A 26,950-nucleotide genomic window follows, 5' to 3' on the forward strand; every position below is an offset into this window, starting at 1 on the left:
GCGCGCTGCTTGTATACAGAGATGGGGATGGGGAATGTATGAAATCACAGGTAGGACAATAGAGCGTCACCTCGCATATGATCGACGAGACTGCGATATTTCTGGAGGGAATTTCAAATCAAGACATTCGCAAGTTTCTCATTCACGTTATACTGTCGTATAAGACTTTATTTCTGTGCGCATATGTATTCTTCTTTAAAAAATAGTATTGAATACGTGATAATATAATTATATGGTTAAAATAAAAAAAAATTATTCAAGTTTTCCTTAAGTAATTACAGGCAAACACATTGCAACTTCTGTTTTCCGTCGCGACGTTCATTGCCAGTTTGATTAAATTCTTCACGTTTGAGTTCAAGGAAGCTGTATTAAGTACGTTGTTTCGTATTCTGCAAAAATTTGAAAATTAATATGACGTTGCAAAGTAACTCGAGTAGTGAGAAAAAAATGCGTACAGATTGGTAAGATGATATTTCCGATTAGTGTTCAAGATTTCCACGTCTTTATCGAAATCGGACAGATAAGCCTTTTGGATTTCGCAAGTCAACCTGGCGACGCATCTCGGGGAAACGATTAATCTGTTAGTCGAGCTGCCTTTCTGTATCTGTTCGTTAAAAGAAAAAAAAGTTTTACTTCAAATTTCCGCGCAAAAAGATTACGTCACATATTTGAATACCTTGTATAAATTTTGCTTTAACATATTTAAAATGTAATCCATTTGATAGTCGGTTTGTGCATCATCCAAAAAAGTTTCTGATCTTTTCTTCCTTCCGCCTACAATGCCAATTGGTAAGAGAACCGGATTTGAAGCTAACGCTGCTGCTGCTCCGATCAATGCAACACCAGCTAAAGCCTTTAACGCTACGGCCTTAAAAAATAAACATAATTATTCATTTACGAGTCCCTCGATCGATTTAAATTGTCGAGGGAAGAATTGTTTAGCACCGGACGTTCCCAGTATCGGATAACACATGCGTTGCTTATCTAATTGTTAAATAATAAAAATTATTATAATAAATAATAAATACTAAAGCTTTACTTATTTCAAATTCTAATAGTTTTATACAAGTAGTTAATCAAAAAGTAATTGGTGAATTCAGTTGCGATATTATATTCAAATCATCAAAATAATTTGAAATGTAAAAAGATACAAAAAAGGCTCAATTTAAATTTATATTACAAAATGTTTAAAATTTCAAAGTAACAAAGCAGTAACAAATTATTATCGCACGGTATTAAATTATCATTTTTCTCCATTATTATTCTCTATTATTGTAGTCAAGACAATCACGACAAAAGACATCATTCTAGCGTAACGCCTTTATCAAAGAGCGAATCTAATGATTTATTCATTTTTTATTTTAAATACGGCTCGAAGCGACAAAGATGTTAATTATAAATTATTATTTCAAATAATTCTTTAACAATGTTTGGAATGATACATCAAAATACGATTATTAGATATAATGTCACTCTCACTTATAAAATAATAAATTACAAATTTTATATATTCTAGAATATTAAAAAATAGTATAACCCTTCCAACAAATATACCTTGATGTTGGTGAAAGGGCTTAGTATCTAGAAAGTTTATCCTAAAGGGAAAACTAAATGTTCAAATGACTCGTGACAATAGTATAAAACATTGGTCACAAGTCGTAAATAACTCATATGTAGAGAGCATACTGATACACTGATCGGACATTAGTGGGTCGCGAGTAATTAAATTGTTCACGTGATATTTTAATTTCGTTCTAATAATTAATTCTTCTAAAGCGCAAAACGGCATTGTTGTCTCGCGATCACGAAATTAAAAAGTGCCGTGCAAAGTATCGTGCATTTAATACATTGAGCTCATATTAATGCGCCAGTTTTCAATGTGCCGCGAATAATTCATCGCGAAAAAATAAATTAATCAATAAATTAATTCTCACTATTAACGATCCGTAAGCGTATGAAAGTGACAGAATATTTATATATCAAAGTATACATTCATTTTTCGTGAGAAATGAAATTATATATGATGACAGTTGGTCACAGCAAAAAGACAATGGAGCACAAAAAAGAAGCAACAATAAACTTGGAAACTTTCGAGAGGGACTTTGATAAATTCGAGTATCGATTCCTTGCTTTTCTTAAGAGTAGATTTCTTTAAGTTTCCGTTACTGGGCAACTTGTCAAAATTTTTCTCTCTCTCTCGTTTTCTTTCCTCTATTATATCTACATATTTATATTCTATTCCATCTATTTATATATAGGTAATAAAATTGTGTAATATTATTATGTAATAATATTCATCTTTTCCTCGAAATATATGCACCTTTTGTGCTTGAAAGTTTCCGGGATGCGGCGGCATACTTGCATCCGGATAAGCCGAGTCGCCAGGACCGAATTCATCACCGTCGGCCAATGTTCCCGAAATCCCGTAGCCGCCGTTCGAACCGCCATATCCAGATGGCCTGCCGTATCCCCCATGGCTACTAACGCCATAACCATATCCTCCAGTGTTTCCCGAGCCGTATCCCAAAGCGCTGGGTCTGTTAGCACTTTCACTTCCGTACACTGGCCGCGATGGATGCCTTTTGTTTTCAAACGCAAATCAGAATGTCTTTAATACAACAAAATTTTACGTTTCTTTTTCACGAATTCTTTAATCTTTTAATACACCGTCAAAAGAAATTAATTTTTTGTCTGAATTACTACCAAAAGTACTTTGTAAAATTCGGAAACGTAACGGAGATTAGTAAGATTTACGGTAAAAGGAAGTTGAGAAAATTTACCTGTCCCCCGACTGACTTCCTGCGTAGATTCCGCTCTCACCTCCTCCTTCTCCTCCTCCGGGTCTACCGCCGTTTCCGATGGAACCTGGGGGCCGACTTTGTGTCTGCCATCCGTATCTAGAAAGAAACTTCGCGTCCTAAAATTTTTATTTTTTACGTGGAAGAGATGGCCAATACATTACTACCTGTCAATAGGATTTCGTTCGTTGTATTGAGAGGGATAACGTCCAGTCTCCAAAGAGACCTTGTTGTAATTGTAATCCGGTCGTGCAGATTCGCTGGCACTGTATCTGCGATCGCAGCAGCTGGAACTTGCAGATAAAAATGTCCCATATATAATTCGAATTGTTAAGAAAAAAAATGGTTATTAACTTTATATATAATATTTTTCTGTCACGTTTCAAGAGAATTTTAGATTAAAGAAGAGAAAAAGTTATGATCAGTTCGAAGATGTTGACTTATCTCTGTCAAAACTTGAGTCGCGATGTATGACAGTTCTCGGTTTCTTGTCTATTTTCTCTTCCTCGCTGTTATTATTTAAGATAAGCTGCGATGAGTTTTTCGCGCGAATGATATTTTCCAGAAGTTTGTCATCCGTAGAGTATTTCTTCGAAAGTTCGGTTGTCAGCAGAAATTCACTTTTCTCTGCCAGTGCACAATGAACACCGAGGGTGATAAAAAGAATTAGGACGTGCGTCATCGTCGCGACAAATTAAAATGCGAATTAATGCGTTTTCTTCTCAAACTTTCAAATATAGAATATCGGATATATGCAGATAATGCTTCAACAATCGTAAAAAGCGAGCGTTTGCTTCAACGAGATGACACAAAAGTAACTCTCTAATTTTTCCCAAGTTTCACCTATTTATATAGCGGTCATGCATGGGATACTATCATAAATTCACCCTTCAGGGACGAACACGGATTTTTTTCTGCGATAAAATGCTGGAAAGCAGCAACAAAAATTATTGATGTTCGTTTCTCTTCAATTTTTTAATTATGATATACCTACTTGTTATTGTAATGACAAAAGAAAACAAAAAAAGGCTTTACTTTAAAGATTTACAAGAATTTAATATTTTTGCAAGTTTTATATCGATGTATTTTTATTTTTTTATATCTAGTTTTCATTTAAATAAAACGTGAGTTTTGCAGATATTTTAATTATAATGAAAATAGAAATATAAAAATTGAAAATATAATAATAGAATAAGATATACTCACTCTCTCCACGATTGATTGTTTTTTTACTCTTATTTTTGTGCTGTAAATATTCTAGAAGTGATAGATACAGCAAAAACTGGTTATTTTCATACGGAATGATATGATACTAGTTGCGTCCCTGAAGCTACAAAGTGTGACCAAACGTCAAGCAGTGCTTGCGAAAATAAAAGTGTCGCGAGTGAGTCAACAATCGTCACGCCAGCACATTAATTAAGATTTTCCCATTGCTATTGTTTTCATTATTTGCTTACGAAATTTGACAAAAGCCACGAAACGAGATCATGTCAATAGATTTAATCTTGCATTAGTTGTATTTTATACGTTTTGTCTTTTCCGTTTAAATCCATGCAAATCAACAACTACTTTCTCTTTTAATTAATGTCTAATTAATGCTATTTTCGCAGAAAATCACACGAACTTCAAATACTTTTCCTTTCATTTTTTTTCCGCTTTCCCTTTCGCTACGGTCTTCGGCCTTTCCGCACCACGAAAGACTTTCAGTAAACATTCAAGCAAATGTGAGATCTTATTTTTTTTTTTTTTTTTTTTTACAATCTCCCGAATTTACAGTAAGAGAGATTTAAAATAATTCATACAACAAGCCATTTGATCCACCGATTATATACACGAGAATGAATCAATGAAAGAGCCAGCCTGATAGCCAGATTTGAAAAGTTTTACCGAATTGACGATTGCTAATTTCCTACTAGATACTTTGTCCCTTAATGGAAACGCCGTTACGAAATGTGAACAGGACAATTTGTTCCGCCTGGATGTCCACTAGTGTGACGAATAACCGAAATTATGCGAATACGCACCACGTCCATGAATCTTTACTGTACTAAACTACAAAATTTCTAACAAAAAATGGAACGTCGTGTTGGAACGTCAAAGCATTAGTCGGCTTGTAAAACAATGATAGTGAAGGATGTTGCTTTTTCTTATCCCGACTTTTATAGTAATCATACTACATTTAACGCTAAGTAAAATTGTCATTAATCTGACCAATTTTTTAACTAATTACAGAATTTCGCTAGCTAAAAAAAATTTAGAAAATTGGAAGCAATAGAGATGTGTTTCATTAATCTTTTACATATGAGACTTTAAGCATGAAAGGGAAGTATGTATTACACTTCGATTCTGCTGAGTATGTGTATTCGATCAACCGCAAGAGCCGGTACGAGAGACGCGGGCATTAATTTAAGCAAAACCGATGAGGAGACCCCCGCGAGAACTGACAGGCCGCAATGAAAGAGGGAATCCGATTCGGCTCGAGGATGCTGGGAACGGGACATTAGGGAGCTAATTTAAAAAATAGAGGGGCAGGCTGCCACGCTTAAGACGAAGATAACTCTCGGGTGTGGAAATAGGATAGGGACACAGAAAGAGGAAGGGAAGGGAAGGGAAGGGAGAAGCCGGGGTGGCCTGTAGAAGATACAAGAGACCGCGGGATGGAGCGAGACCAGAGTAATCAATACGCATTCACACGCGGTGCCTCGCATACCCGGGTTTCCATGGAAACTGACGCCCACGCATGCGTCGGTCCATGCGATGCTGCTGTACCAACGAGATTGTACGGAAGTACGAATCAGTCTCGCGCTAACCATTCCGTGCGGGAGAGACAAACGACGAAGATCAGCGAAAATAGACGTTCTTTCACATGCCTGATGAATGATACATATTTCAATGAATGATATATATTTCTTGTTTATTTTATACAATTTATATCTATATATAATTTTCTATTAAGTTAATTTCGCTGCTTATTTTGATGCAACGTTTGAAGAATATAAATAAAATGTAGATATAAATATTGTAATAATATTGATAATTTTATTTTAAATAATATATTAGTAACAAACAGTAAAAAAATAATAGATTTTATATTTAATATTAATTTCTTATGAGACACTGAATGAATAAATTTTTTGGAAAAACTTTTTCTAAAGGCGCGTTGATAAAATTGCAAAGGATATTAATACATGGCAGTCAATGTAATGTCTGTATTTACATTACTTGACGAACGATCGGCGTCTCGGATGTCTAAAGTCTAAAGCATGACAAGCCAAATCGTACGTACGTCGGGGAGATCGTTCCCCCGACGACGGTCATCTTGGTCTCTCTATCGTCGTCAGTCGAAGGGTTCATTCGTTGCGGCACTCGTCCGACGGATGTATTCAACCCTCCTACCCCTCGGTCACCCTCACTCGACGGCGCGAGGAATCGCCGCGACGGAGGGGACGAGGGTTGCTGATTGCGAAGCGCCTGCGCTAAGTCCCCAATGACGGACTCGGCTAGGTAGGTGCTCGACCCTGGGACGCAGTTTGGCAGAAAACAAGCGGCGGGTAGCCTGCTGTTCTCCGGGTAGCGCGGGCCCTTTCCTCGTAGAATCTCGACAAATGGGCAGATCGGTCAACGAAAATCGGGAAAAAACGGAGCAAGTCCGATGAAGCTGGAGAGCGTGATATATTCTCGACATGAAGATGTGCGCGAGATGGTACTGAACGAACGATGACGAAGCTTGAACGCAGGGGATATAATAGTGCGAAAAAAACTAACGTTCGATAATACGACGCGCGACAAGTTCGTTGAACCCTTTCGTGAAACTAGGCAGTTACCGCGACAGTTGCTTCGAATGCATCATCTCGAGAGTAATCGCTGCAGAGGATGATGCACGTCGAGTGATCAATTGGGATTCTGCGTTATATGCGCCGATCTTGAACGTTGAATTTATTTCAAGATAAGTAAAAGGGACTTTCGTTGCATCTCGAACATCACGGTTTCAGCGGAAAATCCTCGTAAATTTTTGTCGACTCGTGTGTTTGCCCGCCCTGTGTCGTGTCTTGTTTCCAGTGTAACTGGATGCAGCGCCAAGAAAGGTCGTGAAAAAGATGTATGTTTAAAGAGAGGTGGGGGATATTGCGCGACTTTTGTGTAGTGCAGCGTGTGCTTAGGAGCTTTTAATCGTCGATTGCATGTGGGTCACGAGTTGCATTTGCCACAGCTAACGAGATAGAAGATTTACCGAGCCAAGAGGTAAGCCTGTTAACTGGCAGCAAAACTGCTGATGCAAAAGCGATTCGTAGAGTAAGATGGATTCGAGTATTAGTCTAACAATAAAGCAAGAAGCTTCACATAAACACACACAACACATGCGCAAACAAATTATTTTCATCGATGTAGAGTAAGGCTCAAATCGACGTTTGATGAACAACTTTGCAATATTTGCAATTAATCATTTTCGTTTCTAAGTTTGAAAAAATTTATCTAAATTTATATATTCTATCGTATCCTATATAATTTTTCTGTAGTTTAGAAGAAGAGAAAAACCTTCGAGAAAATTTATTGGCCGAAGGGGACGTATTATAATTAATAATTTTATTTGATTTTATTCGAGACAGTTGATAGTTTATAGTAGCTTCAGTACCTGACGATACCCAAGAATAAATAAATTTTTTTTCAGGTAAGATATATCTTTTTTACCGAGTGACACAGAAAAGCCTACTATGCGAATTGAATGATAAAGAATCTCAATAAGAGAAGACTTCGTGTAGGCAGTATAAATTTTCATCACGGCGAGTCACGTGGCTAAAGTAGGAACTTGTAATTTACGGTGTCCTTAACCTCCTAGGAAATCAATGTTCTTCATGTACTAGCAGCTATACATTCCATATATAATGTTATATGCCATTTAAACCCTTTTGACAGCAATGGCAATAAATTAAACAAGGAATTTCTGTTCTTCTAATAGAGAGAAAAAATTTTATCTCAATAGACGTAGAATAATGAAATAAACGTGCACGTTTCTTTGAAAACTTTTTTCATATCAATAATTATATGGTATCGTGAAGTTAACTTTGCAATTTACATAGGCCGTGCGTTCGCTACTTTTAAAATTTAAATAAAGCATTAACCATGAGCGTCCCTTAAGATATGCAGCAGATTAGAGGCTGTTCTTTCCGGCACAAAGGGATCGGTAATGAGAACTACCGCAGTGTTTGCACAAGAATCGCGCTTCTTTTACCCGCGGTCCTTCGTGGGTTACTCGTAACATAAGGGTGTCTGTCTGCCCTGTCGAATTGTTTAAAGGAAAACGCTTTGTAAATGGTTCTCAAAGCTAATTCAAAGTTATGATAGTATCGATAATAGAGTAATAAAATTTTGAGAGATACTAGTTTACATAAATAATCAAAGAGCTTAAGTTAAATACACACTGTCTATGCATTAATATTCAAATGATCTCTTTACATCATTATGTATTTCTTGGAGTATAATGCACTGTAAAACGATACAATATGAAAGTTTTGCAGAATTTCATTTTTGTATGATCAAGTTTACGTCTTATTAAATTAAAAAAAAAAAAATACTACATACAGAGTCAAGTGTTCTCTTTTCATCTCTCTCGAAAAAAAGCCGACGTATCGATCGACTGCTGACTTCATCTCCTTGACATTTGATGTCGAGCAAAGACTTGACTAAATTTCGATCCCTTCTCTTTGCCAGCTCTTTAACTCAACTCTCACGAGGGTAACACGCCATTGGAAAGGGAGTGAGTGGTGCGTCTTCTATGCCTGCTGCCCGCGTGATTCTCGAGTCTGAGCTGTTCTCTTCGCGGTTGTAATGTTGTTCTCTCGTCAAGGATGATAGGATATTTATCAATTGTATAGTAAGGCATTTCTCCTCGAAAACGAGGGACTCGTTCCTTCGATGAGACAATTACGAATATCTCTTATAATTACAGATATAGCTTATTATCGCTTTGCTTTCAAGATGTATTTATTGTACTTATTGTGTGAATATAAAAAAATTTTCTTTATATCTTTTATTCAAATAATCGCTTTAGACGGCTTATAGTAATATCATGCGTTACGTAGTCTTTATATGATCGTCAATTTTTAATTACTCAATGTGTCGCATGTATATCTTATTTAATACGTGATAAAGAAAAATACTTGTATTAAGAGAGTTTCAGAGTTGTAAAAACCATCACAAATAATGCAAATGATGACTCATTTAGTCTCGTTTAATTTAATCTCTTGGATATACATGAAGTACGCTTGATTTAAATATAAAAAAAATTTTTCAATTCTTTCAGTTGACGAGTTTTTAATCATTTTCGTTTGTCTCAACAAATATTTTTCTATGATTTTCGAAAATTTTACGTCAATCAAACTCGACGGGCGTTCGAAACCGAGATTCTGACATTTGGATATTCCACCTACAATTTTCCCGAGGGGAAAAGATCTTCGAGTTTTGTTTTGCGTATCGTATAAATCCCGAAGTCGATCCCGTGAAATCGCTGAAAAATTGCCGTGACGTGCATTTAATCCCAGCTTTTGGACCGAGCCTTCCGTAAGCGAGGGGATGCAAAAACACTGATGTCTGGCTCGTCCTGAAATCTACGGATGGGACATTATCGCGTGGCATTCTCTCGCCCTAAATCGATGGAATTCACCGATATAGTTCAGACACATATATATATATATGTATATATATGTGTAACAGTTGCCTATAAAATCCTTACTATCGCACGTATATATGTTTCCTATTTCGAGAGATTTTACGATAGAAAAGACTGCAAAGAAGAAATAGCGTTGGCTCACTGATCTGTAAGAAATATGAGATAAAAGTCGATCCCAGTACATACCGATAAGAATTGAAGTAATCCGAACTGCTTTGACTATCAAACGTCTGGAAGAATTGTTTTTAACGATACGATTACAGTGTTATTATATTTACATTCTCTTGTTATTTAATTTTTAGATCACGAAATGCAATCTTCTATGTTCTTTCTAATAAAAGACTAGTATATAATAAAAATTTACTAGTATTTTGTCTACAATTAGAAAATGAAACAAACTATGAAATATCTCAATATAAGACAGGGCTCGCAATTTATGCTCTGCCAGTGCACATCCTTTTTTCTTTTTCGCAAGTGGATCTTCCGTGTTGTACGAAACGAACTTTTCCATTGGAGAAATATTGCATTTATATCGCAGCGACTATCTTGAATCGTATTGCCTCACGAGAAACGTGTATTTCCGTATGCGTGTTCAGTAAGCGTAAGGGTGCATTCGTTTACTCCCGTGAAACTCAATTTCACAGCTGCTATAATTGAATCTCGAGCGCTGGCATCGGATATAGACGGAAACTCATAAGGCCAATGTCGAAGGCCAAGCTCACTTTCTTCGACTAATTGGGTTTGACATAGGGTGCTGGCGTGACGAATCTCAAGACACATTTTAAGGAAGAAATATTATATTTACACTATTAACGCAACATATCAATTAAAAAAAAGAAGCATAAAATATACACATATTTTCCGATATAAATCATGATATATTCTTTCAAATGCGTAAAAAATCTCAGAGAACACGGGCTCTAGAGGCTCTTAAAGCTTCTAAAAAGACGGTTGATAAATCGAACGAAGAAACTAGGGTCGTGGAAATAGATTATCTTGAAACAGATGTACGAGAGGTGCGTTACTAATGCAACAGCGTCGAGGGAATGGTCAGTAGCGATCATCAACAATTCCTTCCCTTTAAGGGAACAATTTACAAATCGTTGCACCTGATGCCAGTATTCTTCGAAAGTCAATCAATGTTTTATTTCCTAAAAATTATGCTAGAAAATAACGGAAACGTGTCACTCAATAAAACGCGATTGGCGCATGACAATTGTTGGAATTTCCAGACAGATCCCATTAATTATTTGCCCCGATTCAGTAAATATTTAGTCTTGTATTATGCACCCTTCGCGAAAATTCGATCCTCTTAGATTACTCGGAATTGCATGCATCCTAAATGTCTCTCTTTAACTATCACTCAAATCCTAATCGAATACATTAAAATAAAACATACTTATTGCGAAAATAAAGACAAATGTAATCGCGATTTATTCGCGTTACTTCAATATATATGAAGATTTTGATAAGCTTTTTGATATATTTTATTCACTGCTTCCCCTCGAAAACAATTTTCTTCTCTCGGCAATAATTATGCAAAAAGAAGGAAATGTAAAATAAGATATCACGAAAGCCGGAAAGAAGTCAATGCTATTACACAGCTATCTCTTTCCGTATAAATATATCTATTACAGTAAAGCTTCTTATTCACATTTTCAGTATTCACGGAGTAACTGCTCTTTATATTCGCGATCAGACAATTTCGTATTCGGGGACAAAATTTCAATTCTATCGCGTTATTTTTATGAATTTATCTTCATGAAAATTGATTCCTCAATGAAAATAAGTTTTTAAAAGTAATCTCATATTTACGCATTTTCATGGAACCTATCCCTCGAATAGAAGTATCACTGACATTTTTAATGAAGAATATTTACGATAATAAACTATTTATTTATTATTTATAATAAAACGATATTTATCTATGCGTGCTTTGTTTCAGGGAGAAAATGTGGAGCTCGGTTACCGCGGCCGGCACTGAAAATGGACCAGCACCACCTTCGAGGAGCAAACATAGCGCTACCTTACTTGCGGGTCACGTGTATCTTCTCGGAGGTAGAAATGGAAATCTACCGCTCAAAGATCTCTGGCGATATAGTCTTGGTAAGAGTTTTTAAAACTTCTTGCAATATATATTGACTCTTAACAGCATTTATCACTGGACCTTTAGCTATATTACTTTGAGAATCGAAAATTTAATAATATAAGAAAAGAAATTTAATAATATATAAAGACAGGAAGCGAGAGAGAGAAATACGGCGATACTTCGAATGGTTTAAAGCGTGCGATATAATACGAACATCGTTTCTCTGACCAGCGCACCCCATCGCATCCGTCGACGCACCCCATCGAACGAGGGTGCGCGACGGAATTTGAACGGGGTTCAGTCTGATCAATAATGCACCATTATTAAAGCCCACGTACATCAACTAAATCCGGACGGATGATACTCCGCAATTACGCGGTGTTTCCACGGAGATCAGACATACGCGAATTAATTGCGCCCGCTAGCCATAATCGGTGGCTTATCTACGTGACAGGGGAAAAGCTTTTTCCTCCTTCCGTCACTTTTAGCCATTCCCTCTAAGCACATGGGGAGAGTCAGTGTCTTATTTCGTTTCTAAACAATTAATATCTAATCATGACTTCTTTTGTCACGTATCATGTATGGTATATCAAAATCATGAATAATAAAGAACAATTAATTGTTTTATTTGTAGAGTAATGCTAATAAATGATAATAAAAGTAATAGTAAAAGAATGTAAGTGTTAATTGCTTCGAAGGAAGAAGGACGGTGATTTATAAAATGCAATCAATGTAGCACGAATTTGCGCTCGCGTGCGTACCCACCATCAGCGGAATTCTTAATCAGAAGGTATTGTTGAGCCGTGCTTGTTTGGGTGAATATTGAAACAGCTTCGAAAGGGTTGGCACTTCATTTTCCAGGTCCAAACAATATGTTCCCGGCTGTTCGCTATCCCTCAAAGACCTTTAGTTTTGTCGCTCTGCTCAATCTTGCAAAAATATTGTAATAACTCGAAGAATCACGAGAGTACTCATGAGCGGAACTCTGTTTTTGTTGCACCCTCTTTTATCATTGAAGTAGTCGAGGAGTAGCTAGAGGAGACAATTCCTAGGGGATGGAGAAGACATAGGCGTGAAGAGAAAATTTAATTGAAATAGAAGGAAAAAAAATTATCCGAGAAGAAATACAGAAATTAATTTAAATAATCGTATATAGCTTTATAAGAAAATTTAAATTTTTTTATGCAATATTCCTACAGGAAATGTCTTCAATATTCTCGCTGAATGTTCTGAAAGTACTTATCGAAACGGAGCTCTAATAGTTAAATTATTTGTTACAAAAGGCACGTACATCCACTTGTCCCAAAATACCGGATCCCTCCTGCATCAAACATGTTGCAATTTCGCAGTGCATGCTTTTAGACAAAAGAAGGTATTGTTTCATCGCTAAAGCTAGAGATACGACACGTGTACCATGTAATCAATGTCAGGCTTCTGTAGTTCTAGCAGCACTGAAAGTACTTTAGTCGGCACGTTACGGTTCTTATATATGAGTCTTTGATCTCGAGCACGTTTCGATGAGAAGCTAAAGCATCCGAGATCCGAGAGCAATTCGATATCCAATTAGGTAATTGACGTTAGGACAAATGTCGCTTACGAATAATACATACTTTGTTTTTTGATTTATTATTATATTTATGGATGTTAAATATTATTCTTCTCTCAAGAAATGATTCTGAATAAATAACAAAGATACAGGATGGAAGGCAAAGAACAAAGAGAGCGAAAAGCATAATATGAAATAAGAAAATATTCAAAAATTCGTTTAGTTTAGAATCTAAAAAAAGATTCCGATAATCTCTCTATAAATAATAAAAAGTTCTATCTCTCTCTTTCTCTTTTCTCTCTCTATCTTCTCGAATAAGATTCAAGAGGAGACGTAAAAATGAATTGAATACGCGAACAGAGGAAGAGAATAATTGACGAGTGCAGCAATATTTTTAGTTTTATTTTTAGTTCCGATATTCACTACATACGGAAAAGGAATATATTTACTCTCATCCAATATAAAAAACGCAAATTTATGCGCTCCTTGGCCGAGCTTCCTCGCTTTTATATTTCCTGGGGGGATCGCCGGCTTCCTTTTCACGATAGTTCTGAAGAGCGCTCAAATGTCTGTTTTATTAATTAGGTCGGATAAGGTGAGCAGATTTGTTTTAATATTCTTTTCAAAGTTTTGTAATTATAAATGACTCCCGAACAAATCTCCAATTTTCTCTGCGTTCTCTTCTTATTTTCGCCTTGTTTATCTTTCACTCGCATGCAAAATATAGTTTACTTTTAAATAAAAAAATATACGCGTGCAAACTTATTACGTCAGAAAGTACAAGAATTAAAATTACGTAGTTTGTAGCATATGCGAGTATCGTGGCTCTTACTATGTTAAAAAGCATTCTTTATAACCGAAAACTGGGACACGGGTTATACGTCGCTGCGACAGAAGCCGGCTATTAAAATGCAACGAGAATGTAGGAGAAAAAAAAACTTGCGTGTTGCTATGTTGCATTCTATGTCCATTTGCAAAGAGCGCACTCTTCGTAATAGCGACATATGGTTCAAAGTAAAGATGTCGAATTATATAACGCACACATTTCTCTTTCAGCGGAGAGCAAGTGGGAGGAACTACATCCAGGGGGTGAGAGACCGCCGGCTCTTCAGGAACACAGCGCGGTCGCATACAAGGATTGCCTTTATGTTTTCGGGGGTGAATTGGGCTTCTCTGCCGGAACAGAAACGCCGCTCTGGGTTTATAACGTCAAGGTAATAATATAATATACGTGAATGCGCTTCGCAAATTATTGTACAAATGTGATTATGCGTACAAAACATTGACATGCGCGAATAATATCGCGCTTACGGGGTGTCTACTCAAATTTTTTTAAAAATTTCTTGATTTTCCAAGTAATTTTATTCAAAATACCAGATAAAGAGAATATTTTCAAGATTTTTTGATGCATTTTTTTCTAAAATAAGTTTTTTTATTGTCTTTTCTATTAATACTTTTCACTCATACAAAAACACTAAAGTTTTAAATGTTAGATTTGCAAATGAACTGAAAAAATTGAATAGCATTTGTAAGATAAACATTATTTCACTTGCATAACATTTTCATTTTTCTTTATCACAAAACATTACAATAAATAAAAAACATATATATTGCATATTTTCAATACTTTTATATTAGGATATTAAATATAATACACAAAGATAGATATATATTTATAATAGTTTTTAATCATAATTCATAACTTATTGATGGATTGTTTACCTATATGAAAAGCATTATCAAAGAGAATTTTTTTTTTAAATTCCCTGAATTTTATTAAAATTCCCTGATTTCTCCAGATATAAAATCCCTGAGAATTCCAGGTTTTCTTGTAGGGAATAGACACCTTGGGTTTAAAATAATTATTTTCACACAGTGATAAAAATCGGCGCTTTCGATAACGATCCTGACAATCAGCTTTGTATCGCTTTGACGAAACTCTTAATGATCCTCTCCACGACGAGGGGAGCGTCGTCATCGAGAAGAAAGCGCGAAAACGAGAAGAATCGCACCCTCGAGAAACGTCGCTTAATCGATAACGTCAACGACCGTGAGTTTTACACGATAGTGTGTCACTCCCCTTGTCTCTATGAAGTGACACAGAGAGAGAGGTGGTTTCGACAGCGAGTGACAAGCTACCGAAAGGAAGCTTATCCGGCCAATAGAGTGATTCTCGCGCGGATCGAGTATGTGTGCGAGAAAATCATCCACCTACTGTTGTACAGTTATCCTATTGTTCTCCGCGCGATGTCAAGCACTTCTCGGGGAGAATAATAAGCACGACGCAAAAGGAGCAATAACACGGGGTGGTTGGCCTCTTCCGGTTACGAGGGAGACGTCATCTCGCGTGCGGAAAATCAAATCCTACGAAAGAAACTCGGAATCGACATAACTTGTAAACATAATAATTCAGTCCGAATATCGATCAAACTTAGCTTACAAAAATAAATTTAATAACTTACTACTCTCATATAAGAGCTTCATAATACTAACTCAACAAGGAGAAAAATTTTGTCTTTAAAATAAATATATATAAATAAATGTTACACAAAAATTTGCGTAAACAATAATGTTAGGCCACTTGTATCGCGGATACATGATTTCAGAGAAAGAATAAGATGATGTTTTATTTCTTATTTAAAATGTTATTTAATTAAAATGGTTGCATCGTGATCTCGAATCGGTATATATTCCCGCAAATTTAAGGGAAAGATGAAGGCATCGGTGCGCGATATTGTCAATCAACTTTGGCGTAGTCGTCCAATATTGCCCTTCGTCTCGTTTGCTAAATCGAGAGGGTGCAAGCCCTCCTTCCGATCACTGAAACGGCTATAACGGCTGCCCGGAGGCTACCCGGCGTTTTATCTAATCAGATCGCATGGGTCCGTTCTTAACTAAATTTCGATAATAAATTCAATGTGAATTCCAGACGGAATGCATTATCTTTGCAAAAAAGCATTTCGCGCAATATTTTATAAATATTTCAAATTAAACGAATGATTTTAGCCGTGTAATTTCGTCATACATTTGTAAAGGACTTTGTAAGACATCGGAGGTTACAACAATCATGACTATGTTATATCAAATACCGCATTTTCTTGTCTGGGAATTGGATCTTCCGTTTCAACCTATTGCGTCCATTTGTCGAGAGAATGTCTATGTAACGCTCCATTCATACCTTGAGAGAATGACAGCAATGCATTGACATCGATGATGAACGAGATGTCTCCCCGGTGGAACACGCGTTCAAGACATTACTTCCAGTAGTTCCGGTGATATTGGATTGCAATCGATCTGTAGAATATATAGTTGCGATATTAGATATCAAATTAATCTTGACGTGGTTGATGATATCTCAAGCAATTTTCAGCTAATGGATATGCAAGTCAGATGTGTATCACATTAGTGTAGATATGCGAGCTCATAAAATTTAAATTATATATATCCCTCCTTTCACCGATATATGAATTAAAAATTCAATATAATTATGAATTTTATATATACATATATATTTTTCTTGTTTCTAATAAAAGCATAGCAAAAAGAAAGTTTTAAATTTTTAAATTTAACTTTCTTTTTAAAATAAACAAAATAAAAAAATCCAAGAAAAATTAAAAATAAATTATTAATATTAAAATAAATTATTAATTCTAAAAAACGAGATAAACATTTTATATAAATTATTAAGAAAAAAATATACATTTGAAAACATAAAAAGGAATCTCATAGATAATGTTATAAAATTTTGGTAATTTCCTTATTTGCTTTTTTCTGACAGTGTTAACATTTGCTGATACAATCTCTAATTTCATACAATATTCAAAGACAACCAACCTTCTGCGGGACCTTCAAGAGCAATTTAAGATGAGGGTGGTTTTTGGCAACAGCTGGTGTTAACAGCTTTTCTCTCTGATTCGTACCCTTGAAACCAGACAGAGTTTCATTCTCCCAAGGGTAGCGCCACTCACGTGCATTAAAAATTAATAAGCCTGCGTAGAATGCAACATTACGCGTCATCGATTCAACGTCCTATCCAGTATTCTTTATTTGAAGATAAAGAAATAAAAATCTGAGTTTTTTTTATTTATTTATCAAGAGAGATCTTTTATATTTATTGTATCAAGACATCCTACACTCTCTTAAAAAGTTATTTATATAGTCTTTATATATAATTTTTCGTATCAAGTAAAAAAGTAATAAATCAAGTAAAGTTTAATCTCATATCCGTACACATAAAGTGACAAACTTTTTATAGAATTACGTTTTATATGAGATTGATTGGTACTGATTTGTCTTTATCAACAACGGCAAATTATCTTTTTCACTGGATAGGTTTCATTCATCATATTATTCTGACAATTTCCTTTGCGTAGCCATTTCTATATGCTCTATGAAAGAATATCTGCGAGTAATTGAAGAGGAAATTTGAAAATTTAAATGAAGTAAGACTTGCAAATCCATGCAAATTTTTTTTTTTTTTTTTTTTAGTTATGTCGCATGTCTTGTATAAAATTTTTTTTTATTTGATTTGATCAATTTATTTTTAATTGTTGGACCATGGAGGAGAATACGTACGTACTTTCCCTCCGCTGTTTCTGTCTGTTCGTCATGTATTATTGAAATCCGCGTTATACAAATGCGTCAGACAAACCTGATTGGTTAAGCTGGAGGGGTTGCTCGGGGATGTTCGTTCTCTCCCTACCTGCTTTACTTCCCTGTCTCTTTCACTTTCCCTCTGCACTTCGTTAAAACGCTCCCTCGTTTGAGCGGTAGACGAAATGTGAAGAAAACGCGCGTGTTGTATCTCTCCCATTTTCCATATTTTGATATTTGTGACTTGCGAAGAAAAATTATCTTTAAGCTCTGCGAATAATGAGACTTGTACTGTTTTTTAAGATAATAAATAAATTAATGAGATTAAATTTTCTAGCTTCTTTAATAACTTTTTGGCAACATTTCTTGTCAAAAATTTGTATCATCTATTCACACGAAAAATGTATTCATGAGTACATCTCATGGGCCATGAGTATATTTATAAATCCCTCGGAGCAAACGCCGCTGTCATCTCTTTGATGTATAGTAGCAATCAGGAATCTTTTGGATCTCTGGTCGCGGAATAATAATATTTATCGCGAAACGCTGGTTTCCGATATACTTTTGATACATGTGCGTGTGTATAAATGTAAATTAAAAAATGACGTAGATATAATTGTTGTAAAATATGCGCCTAAAACTACTATATTAAAACGCAATCTGTTCATCTCATCTCATCTCTTAAATAAATTCGAAAAATTATTATTGAAAATTTGTATATATTTCATCTTTATCAGAACGTATAAATCCTTTCCAGTGTATTTAAACAATCACATGGCCCAGAAAGTGTTTATCATTTTTCGCATTACAATGCCATGAACTGTTATATTTCAAAAGAAAAATGATGTAATTTGCCTTCTAAAATATCGATTAATACGCATGTGCAAATTTTCTGCTAAATTGAGCGATAAATCTTTTTCCGGGCGGGGAGAAGGGCTCGACGTATTGATTTCATCGATATGTGTAAATATAAAGGACACATCGAGAGTAGTCTCTTCTGTGACACGCTTTTCATAGAAATTGTTTCAAGGTAACAGTATGGTAAAAATAAATCTGCTTATAATATCTACCTATCCAGTATAACGATACTTCGTATATATTTTTGTGAAAGTTAAGATTTGATATATATATCTTTTCCATATGTGTACCTAAAATACAAACTCTCTGTCTAAAATTTAATAAAATATTTCCGTTACATATAATTTTATAAAGAGATTTGATTAATCGTACATATCTCTTATATTATTCCTCTTTCAAGCACATATATCATCGTTCCTTAATATAATATCCATGTTATAGTTTTAGTACCGGTGGCTTTGCATATTGCATGCATTCCTTCATCCAGCTGCTTTTCGTGACTGGATGAAAGCTCGAGTTATGAATGTGTTGCCAGGCATTTCAGTTCAAATACTCAATATGGTATTGCGTCCCTCACATACAACAGTTGTACATGTTGTCACGCGATGCTTTTTGTATTATTTCGAACTGGTTTCGATTCGTTCAATAAAAATGAACGCGGCGAAATATTAATGGTTTAACATTATTAAATATTTATTTTATGTTTAAATTTGCAAGAATTACGGTATAAATGTAATAATCTTGTTTCGTTTTTATTAACTTATCATGTTATATGTATATTAATTATGCATGATAAAAATGTATAATTAGGAAACATTGAAACTAATGATACGTTAATATTAATGAGCAATTAAGTAAAATCCTATCATAACGCGTACATTTCGTACATGCGCATGGAGAATGAGATATTTTCTGGAATTCGCATTGCAAACTGATGAGAGCATAATTCTACATTTCTATTCAGTGGCTGTGGCAGCGACGATTATTGCAGCCCCACGAGTTAAAGCCGAAGCTATTCAGACGGCAGAATTGGAGGGCTGCAAATTAGTGGCCTTTCCTCCTTTTGTTGCAGACCGCCTTTATATAACATTCACGAATAGTGAAAATGCAGAATCGTAGAAAATCAAATGCGTCTATAATTGCATTTTAAAAAAATTAAATTCTTAAAATAAAAAAAAGAATAATCTTTATATATATATATATATATATATATATATATATATATATATATTGATACTAATTTATATCACCAGTAATGAAAATTATACAATGATTTATTTAAGCGACCAAACTGGCAAATCAAATTTATTATTAAAAGGTTGACATCGACGACGTTTCGACTTTTGGTTTAGGTCCTTTTCAAGTCTTGATTGACGCTGACGGTTGAGGTGTTACAGATACCTAACACCTCAACCGTCAGCGTCAATCAAGACTTGAAAAGGACCTAAACCAAAAGTCGAAACGTCGTCGATGTCAACCTTTTAATAATAAATTTGATTTGCCAGTTTGGTCGCTTAAATAAATCATTGTGTATATATATATATATATAACGAAAAGTTGAGGTATCTATGATTACGATTTTCAGACGAATGCATGGAGAAAAGTGAGAGCTCAACGAGGCTGTGCAGTTCCTAGAGGCCGACGAGGTCACACCGCCTTGGTACATCGCGGACAAATGCTCATATATGGTGGTTATCAAGACTTACGTGGCAGCTCTTCCGAATTGTGGGCTTTCCATTTCGGTAAAATAAATTGCCGTGCCTCATAAATTGTTCTCAATCGATAACAATGCTAATTCTTGCAGAGGTTCTAACTTATTCAACGTTACAGAGACTGAATCTTGGCACTTGCTCTCGTCGAGCGAAAGTGGACCAGCAGCGAGACACAAGCACTCGGCGGTTTTACACGGTGACGCGATGTATATTTATGGAGGAATGACGGATCTTCAAGAAAGGAACGATTGTTGGCGATGGGATGTCAATAGCGCTTCCTGGTCCATGCTGAAAAACAAACCAGGTCCTGGGCCTCTTCATGGCCACGCGGCATGCAGACTGCCAAGTTGTATGTTGATCTTTGGTGGTGAGAGCGGAGGTTTGGCAACAAACGAGCTTTGGAGATTCCATTTTGGTATGTATATCACCGCATGATTTTATTATAAATGAAGGAGAGAAAAAGTATACAGTTGATGTATCATTCTGTTTTTGCTTTTCTATGTATAATTGAAAGTTTAAAACAAAAATATATCCACACATATATTTATTATAGAAACTATTATTATATATATTGTATAATTTTCTTTAACATATTTATAAACATATTTAGTAAAATTATAAAATTATCCAAGAAATATATCCAAGAATATATCCAAGAAAGGCTCTTTACTATTCTTTTTTTATTACTGTTGTTAAGTTTATGTAATTCACAAAACAAAGTCACAAGTTCAAATATTAAGAACTTTAAGAATTTTTTATACAAATCGATTTGAATGATATAAACATAAACGAACGACAAATGTATAAATATTATACATTCATGAATAAATTAACTAAGCAGGTTAAATTTATATCAACTTTGATATATCGCATTTATTTGCTGAGAAAAAAAAGTAAATTGAATAAATTAGTAAATTAATAAAGGTCGATTGAAAGAAATCTATGTCGATTTTAATACATTTTTTTCGCAAATTTTTCCTGATTTTATTAATTTTAAATGAAATATTTCAACACAGGCACAGAAACCTGGGAAAAGTTGTCAGTACCAGGACCGAAACCGCAACCGAGGGCGGAAAGCGTCGCCCTCGCGGTGTCCGAACTATTGATTCGCGGAACAAACGTGGACAATTCAAAACCGAGGCCGAGAAATCAAAGGCCTAGGCTTTCGAGCAATAGAATATCGCCGAGCGAGACACCCTCCGCTCGACCCAGCTTTCTCAAGGAAATCTCAAAATTATCGCAAATAAATCTATCGCGGCTCAGTCATCCGACGAAGTGTAGTTACACGGTTCTCAGCGGACACGACGATCATGAAGAGAGCCCCCAAGAGGTATGTTGAAATAAACTGAGTACATATTCCCGATTTAAAATAAGTACTTTGTATCATTTAGGCCTGCGCGCAGGCAAACACTTATTATCCTTTTCAGCAAGTAGATATCGAAGTCGTGGAACCTTCCACGGGGATGGTAAAGTCACGCAGTGCCAACACGCTGGCCCGCCGAAGGCAAAAAGTATCGGAGGGAACGACGAGGACGATTGACGTCAGCAATACTAGCAATACTACCGCTTCTGGTATGACCAGAGATCCTATTTCGGTGCCAAATTTCCGTGCTTTGACGTTACCAACTCCGGTTCTTACGCCTGTAGAAGCCGCTAGATTAGTCTTCGTAGATCCTGATGAGAACAGTGACACTGAAGAGCGCAAGGAACCACCTACATCAAGACTCATCGAGGTTCAAGAAGAGAGGCGGTAATTGTCTCTATCTAACAATCACATGCAATTAATTAGTTTAATTAATTAATTAATTAGTTAAATAGGGATTATACCTATGTTACATTTGTTACAGAGATTTCGCAGCGGTGCATCAAGCTTGCCAGCCTACCCGCGGTGACAGCTACAGTTCGCACCTTTACGAAGCCGCTCTACAAACGCCAAAGACTCCGACGACGACGAAGATTCCGACCTCGGCGTCCGTCAGATTCGCCGATCTCGAGGAGGGTGAGGAATCGACCTCGGATTACGCGAGTATCGAGGCGAGAAGCCCGGGTGATCCGCTTGCAGACGACGATTGGTTATCTGGAAAGAAATCGAAGCCACACAGGCCGATCGTCACCTCATCGACAATACGGGAAGGTCAATTTGGTTTCTGTAATCCGAATTATCTTGGCCTGGATGAGACGAGGAATCATTATCACCATCACCATCACCATCATCACCACCATCATCAGCAGCAACAACAACAACAGCAGCAGCAGCAGCAGCAGCAGCAACAACAAGATGGAAAATACGCCAAGTTACTCAACAGTCCACCTGACAGCGTGTTGGAAGACGAACCTGGAAGGTCGGCTTCGCAGACTTTCGCGGAACTCTTGGAACTTCAGGAAATCAGAAGGGTGCCGCGGGCACCACCGAAGAGTCTGCCGTTAAGTTCGCCATCGAGAAGAGCAGTGAGCGCGTCGAGGGCCGAGAGGCAAAGGGCGAAGGTGGCGGCGGTGGATGCGACTGACGCGAAGACGCCCTCCTACGGACCGGCGCCCTTATACGTTTTTTTAGTCGGCGGCAAAGAAAAGGGTCAAGTCACGGTGTTCGCCAGACCGGTCTCCCTTTGGAAGCTACAGTTGGCGCCGCATATCTTCTAAGGATGATTGATAGTCCGCTTTAGTTGAGTCATTCGCGCACCGTTAATGATAAGAAGAAACCGGATGCGAGAAGAAAGTTCTAGGATGATTAAAGCAAGTGTTCGGGCAGTTCAATTTTCGTTGACGTAGCGTTTTATACAGATTTTTTTTTTTTTTTTTTTTTTTTTTTGATAATGTAAAATCGTCGCTTGATGAAATCAATTTTTCATACAAATGTTTATTCTCATTAATTTGATTATTAATATTAAAGTTAATTTTATATATGCGTTCTTCGTTACGAAGCAAATACGTTTTCTGTATATAATTATATACTAATTAGTTAAAATTGTTGACTCTTTTCGTTTGTTAAAGTTTACTTGCTATTGCCATTTACGTTGCATATCCTCGCAAAAACAAGGAAGCATTGCGTTTGACATGCCAAAAAATAAACAGTGTTTCTGAAAAATGCCGTATACATATATGTTAAAGAAAACGCAATTTAGAAATACATTTAAAAATAATCTTCATCGTGCGAAAGTAAAAAAAAAAGCCATCATAAAAGGATACGTAATCACTGGGGTTGAGAAATTTAGAAATGTTCATTTTTTTATTTAATAGTGCGTCGATAGATAGACTAATATTAGATAGATAATTATAAGTACGTATCCCTATAATCTAGAAATTAAATTTGTAGAAAATTATTTCGCTGCAATATTTCTCTTATGCATTATACATCTTTTAATTTTTAATATCATCATTTAATGTTTATTAACAATTCGTGATTAAAAAACGGAAATTCTTTTTTAATATATAAAGAATTAACATTTTCTTACATTTATTCATTTGGAAACATAAATGTGTGCGTCAAATCAATATATTCTTACTGTTTATGGAACGTGCATATTTAAGATAAAACCGTAAAACATAATACTTATGAATCGTGAGTTCATATTGAACTGGCCGATTCAAGTGTTCTTACATGTGAGTTTTGTAAAAAGATAAATGTCCAAATAGAAGCGCAGATCAAGTTGGCGACCGATTGTATCTATCATCCTTCAATCGTGATAAAAATGCAATATATTGATACACTACTGTGTCGCAATCCTATATTCATTAATATTTATCTTTCACTTTACAATTTAATCTTACGAATAATATGTAATTTATTCGTAAGATTGCAAGATATGAAACTTTCTTGTAAAAGTCAAAATCGATTGGCCTGATCTGCGCTCGACTGCCATCGAATGCGAAAACTCAATGTGTGTAAAAAGTATGAATTAGAATTAGTTAGATTGATATGCTTATAAAAATAGAATCGAAGATATCGATCAAATTTTACGATTGACTCGTAATTGTTGCGCTTTAGAAAATATCTGACCGATTTGTCTGTTCTCTGGAGTAAATAGATTTTTTATAAAGAAATTTTTTTAAAGAAATTCCAACTCTTTCTCCAATTTGAGAGGCAAATCAGTGAAAAAAACTATAACTCTTTAGGAAACCGAATTTATTGTTCTTACGAATAATAGCCAAAGAAACGCTCGCGAGACAGAATGTTTGATCCAATTAAACTAAAAGGTTACGTATATATGTATATAAATATATATATTGCTCGAAAATTAACAGATAATCTCTATCCGTCAAATTTGAAAAAATTAATGTTTCAAAGATGCCAAATAATTCTTTCAAATCTATTTTAGATAATTTATAATTTATCGCGACAAATATTATGACAAAGTTTTATTTATAATTTTGTTTCGTATATTCTCTTAATGTATAGGTATCCTGAAAATTTATGTATTTTATATATGTGTGTATTTTAATTATTCAAGTGTTTTCTCTACATTACGCGAGAAAAAGGTATATAACGTTATAAATAGAATTCTGTCCCCGAATTTTATCGGGAATCATTAATCGTCTAAAAGAAGTTTTGTAATAAAATGGTTGCTCTCAAATATTTGCTTGTTAGTATCTCAAATTTTTCAATATGAGAACTGATAATACCATAGATATAAAACATAAAATTTTTAACGTTTAAAGTTATAGAAACTAAATATTCTTATTTATTTTGTATTATGCATTACAGAAGTATGATGTGAGAAAGCACAAATAATTTTTTCTAAGATAATACTGTTTTATTAGATGCAAAGATGAGATCACTGATATAAAATAGAAAGATTGTGTTCCAAAAGAGATTATAGTCGGTGTGTTAACGTCAGCGATTTCGCATCAAATCGCAAATCGATGAAATCGAAAGTCTTTACCGTGATTGTATTTATAATCGTAGTAAATTAGTTTCAGTAAGCGTAGTGTATAATATAAGTAGCGCAGATACAATGGCAAAGTACGATGGAGGCTCTCTTGTCCGTGTAGAGTTTTTATGTCCGTAAAGGCCCAACACACATGTAATCCATCCATAAGTAGCTAAGATCGACGTGGCTTCTCAATGGGCTAGATATTGAGAGATGCTTTTATCATTGATCTTCGATGTAATATTTAATAATCCTTCTCTGTGACATTTTGTATAATATTTATTTTAATTATCATATTGTTTATCATAAAACACGACGATTTTAACAATTATCGGGCAAGTGCAATATTAGGATTATTTAAAAAATTGAATGCGCTTAATTAAAGATTTATTACAAACACATCTCTCAACTGCTCATCACAAAGCGACAGTTTTATCGCAAACTTTAAAATATGCGGTCGCTGATAAATTACGAAAGTTTGGTGCGAAGAGTGGGTTGCTCAAAGAAATTTGACGTATCGTTTCTTTATAGGAAAGAGTCTCCGGATATCTAGTCTCGGGCCTCGAATACCCGAAAAAAATCAATGTTTTCCATTCGTAGAGCTAGTCAATTAACATCTCAGTGTACAAAACTTAAGCTAAATGTTTCGTACTACTTCTTCACTTTACTGCATTTATACTCTCGTATAGATATTTCACTTCCGTCGACGTCTTATTTTCTACGATTTAGCGAGTCATTCACATTGTCGCAAAGAAGTTGTGAATTTATTCTACAATACACATCCACTTCCACGTAACAACGATTTCGTCTACATATTCCTTCCCATGACCATCCGGTTACATTTAACGACGTGCTGATTATGTGAAGAGACAAACAATAAATTTTACTACACATGTTACCGTGTAAGAATCATTCAAGAAGTGGAAATAGATGAAGTTAGTATACTCTTTCTATAAGCTTAAACACACACGTCCATTGGCATAATTTATGTGCCGCCATACAAACTATCGATTAAAAGGCAAACCCTTCCTATTATAGTTCCATATCACAGAGCGCAATATTTTTTCAAAGACCAAACTTTCGAATAGAGAGGGAGAGATAACTCTTATTCCTAATTATTTCTATGTTTAATATCAAGACAATATATATATATATATATGCGAATGTATCATAATTGTACGAAGCATCGGAAATGTAAACAGAGGAGTCGCACAGAGAGACATACTTTTAAAAAATATATATTAAATATATTTAATAATTGGAAATAAATATATTTAATATATATAATATATTTAAAAAATATATATTATATATAACAGATATTCAAATATACCAAACAGATCAAAATTATGATGGTTTTACGACAGATGAAAGCAGAAATGTTAAAAAAGATTTACATGAATGGTGATAATTTTTTCTATGCAAATAAAAATTCTTATAAACTCAATATTTTATCAGAGATCTGTTGATATTTTCGATGCTTGGCGCACGTATGTAATATAAGACAATTCCTTGTAGCTAGTTAGTTACAACATTATGCAAGTTTATTCTCCTATAAAATTGGACGAATGTGTTTACATAATGTGTTTGCGAGCATAATCATACTTATGATATTGTGTTCATTTACTCTTTTTAATTTGAATGTCGATGCGAAGGTACGTGGCAATTTCCAGCCTTTTTGGTTCTTGTAACAATTAATCTAGTTAATGTTTAGTTCAATCGCGCGCGCGCGCGCGCATTGTAATTAATGTAACAGTTATTAATGGAACAGTATTATTATGATTAGAAAATACACTATATATAATTCGGTAATACGAAA

The 26,950-nt window shown here is 35.2% G+C and overlaps 2 protein-coding genes across 5 annotated transcripts; one reads left to right on the forward strand and one right to left on the reverse strand.

Moving 5' to 3' along the window:
• Positions 1-74: 74 nt before the first annotated feature.
• Positions 75-8,459, reverse strand: LOC140676147 (uncharacterized). 3 transcript variants are annotated; one of them, XM_072910903.1, is made up of 7 exons: positions 8,379-8,459; positions 2,966-3,091; positions 2,781-2,897; positions 2,321-2,579; positions 677-868; positions 456-604; positions 75-389 (listed from the first exon to the last, which is right to left on the reverse strand). In XM_072910903.1, exons 1-7 carry the CDS (start codon positions 8,444-8,446, stop codon positions 257-259), a joined length of 1,044 nt encoding a protein of 347 aa, XP_072767004.1. In that variant the 5' UTR covers positions 8,447-8,459; the 3' UTR covers positions 75-256. The 3 variants fall into 3 exon arrangements, with proteins under 3 accessions (XP_072767004.1, XP_072767005.1, XP_072767006.1); XM_072910904.1 differs by lacking the exon at positions 8,379-8,459 and adding an exon at positions 5,509-5,760; XM_072910905.1 differs by lacking the exon at positions 8,379-8,459 and adding an exon at positions 3,239-3,749.
• Positions 5,945-26,950, forward strand: LOC140676144 (uncharacterized). 2 transcript variants are annotated; one of them, XM_072910893.1, is made up of 8 exons: positions 5,945-7,040; positions 11,411-11,571; positions 14,157-14,314; positions 20,137-20,293; positions 20,382-20,678; positions 21,280-21,593; positions 21,667-22,013; positions 22,111-26,950. In XM_072910893.1, exons 2-8 carry the CDS (start codon positions 11,418-11,420, stop codon positions 22,901-22,903), a joined length of 2,220 nt encoding a protein of 739 aa, XP_072766994.1. In that variant the 5' UTR covers positions 5,945-7,040; positions 11,411-11,417; the 3' UTR covers positions 22,904-26,950. The 2 variants fall into 2 exon arrangements, with proteins under 2 accessions (XP_072766994.1, XP_072766995.1); XM_072910894.1 differs by having other exon boundaries at positions 21,691-22,013.

The sequence above is a fragment of the Anoplolepis gracilipes genome, chromosome 2 (genome assembly GCF_047496725.1).
Source record: "Anoplolepis gracilipes chromosome 2, ASM4749672v1, whole genome shotgun sequence".
NCBI classification, from domain to species: domain Eukaryota; kingdom Metazoa; phylum Arthropoda; class Insecta; order Hymenoptera; family Formicidae; genus Anoplolepis; species Anoplolepis gracilipes.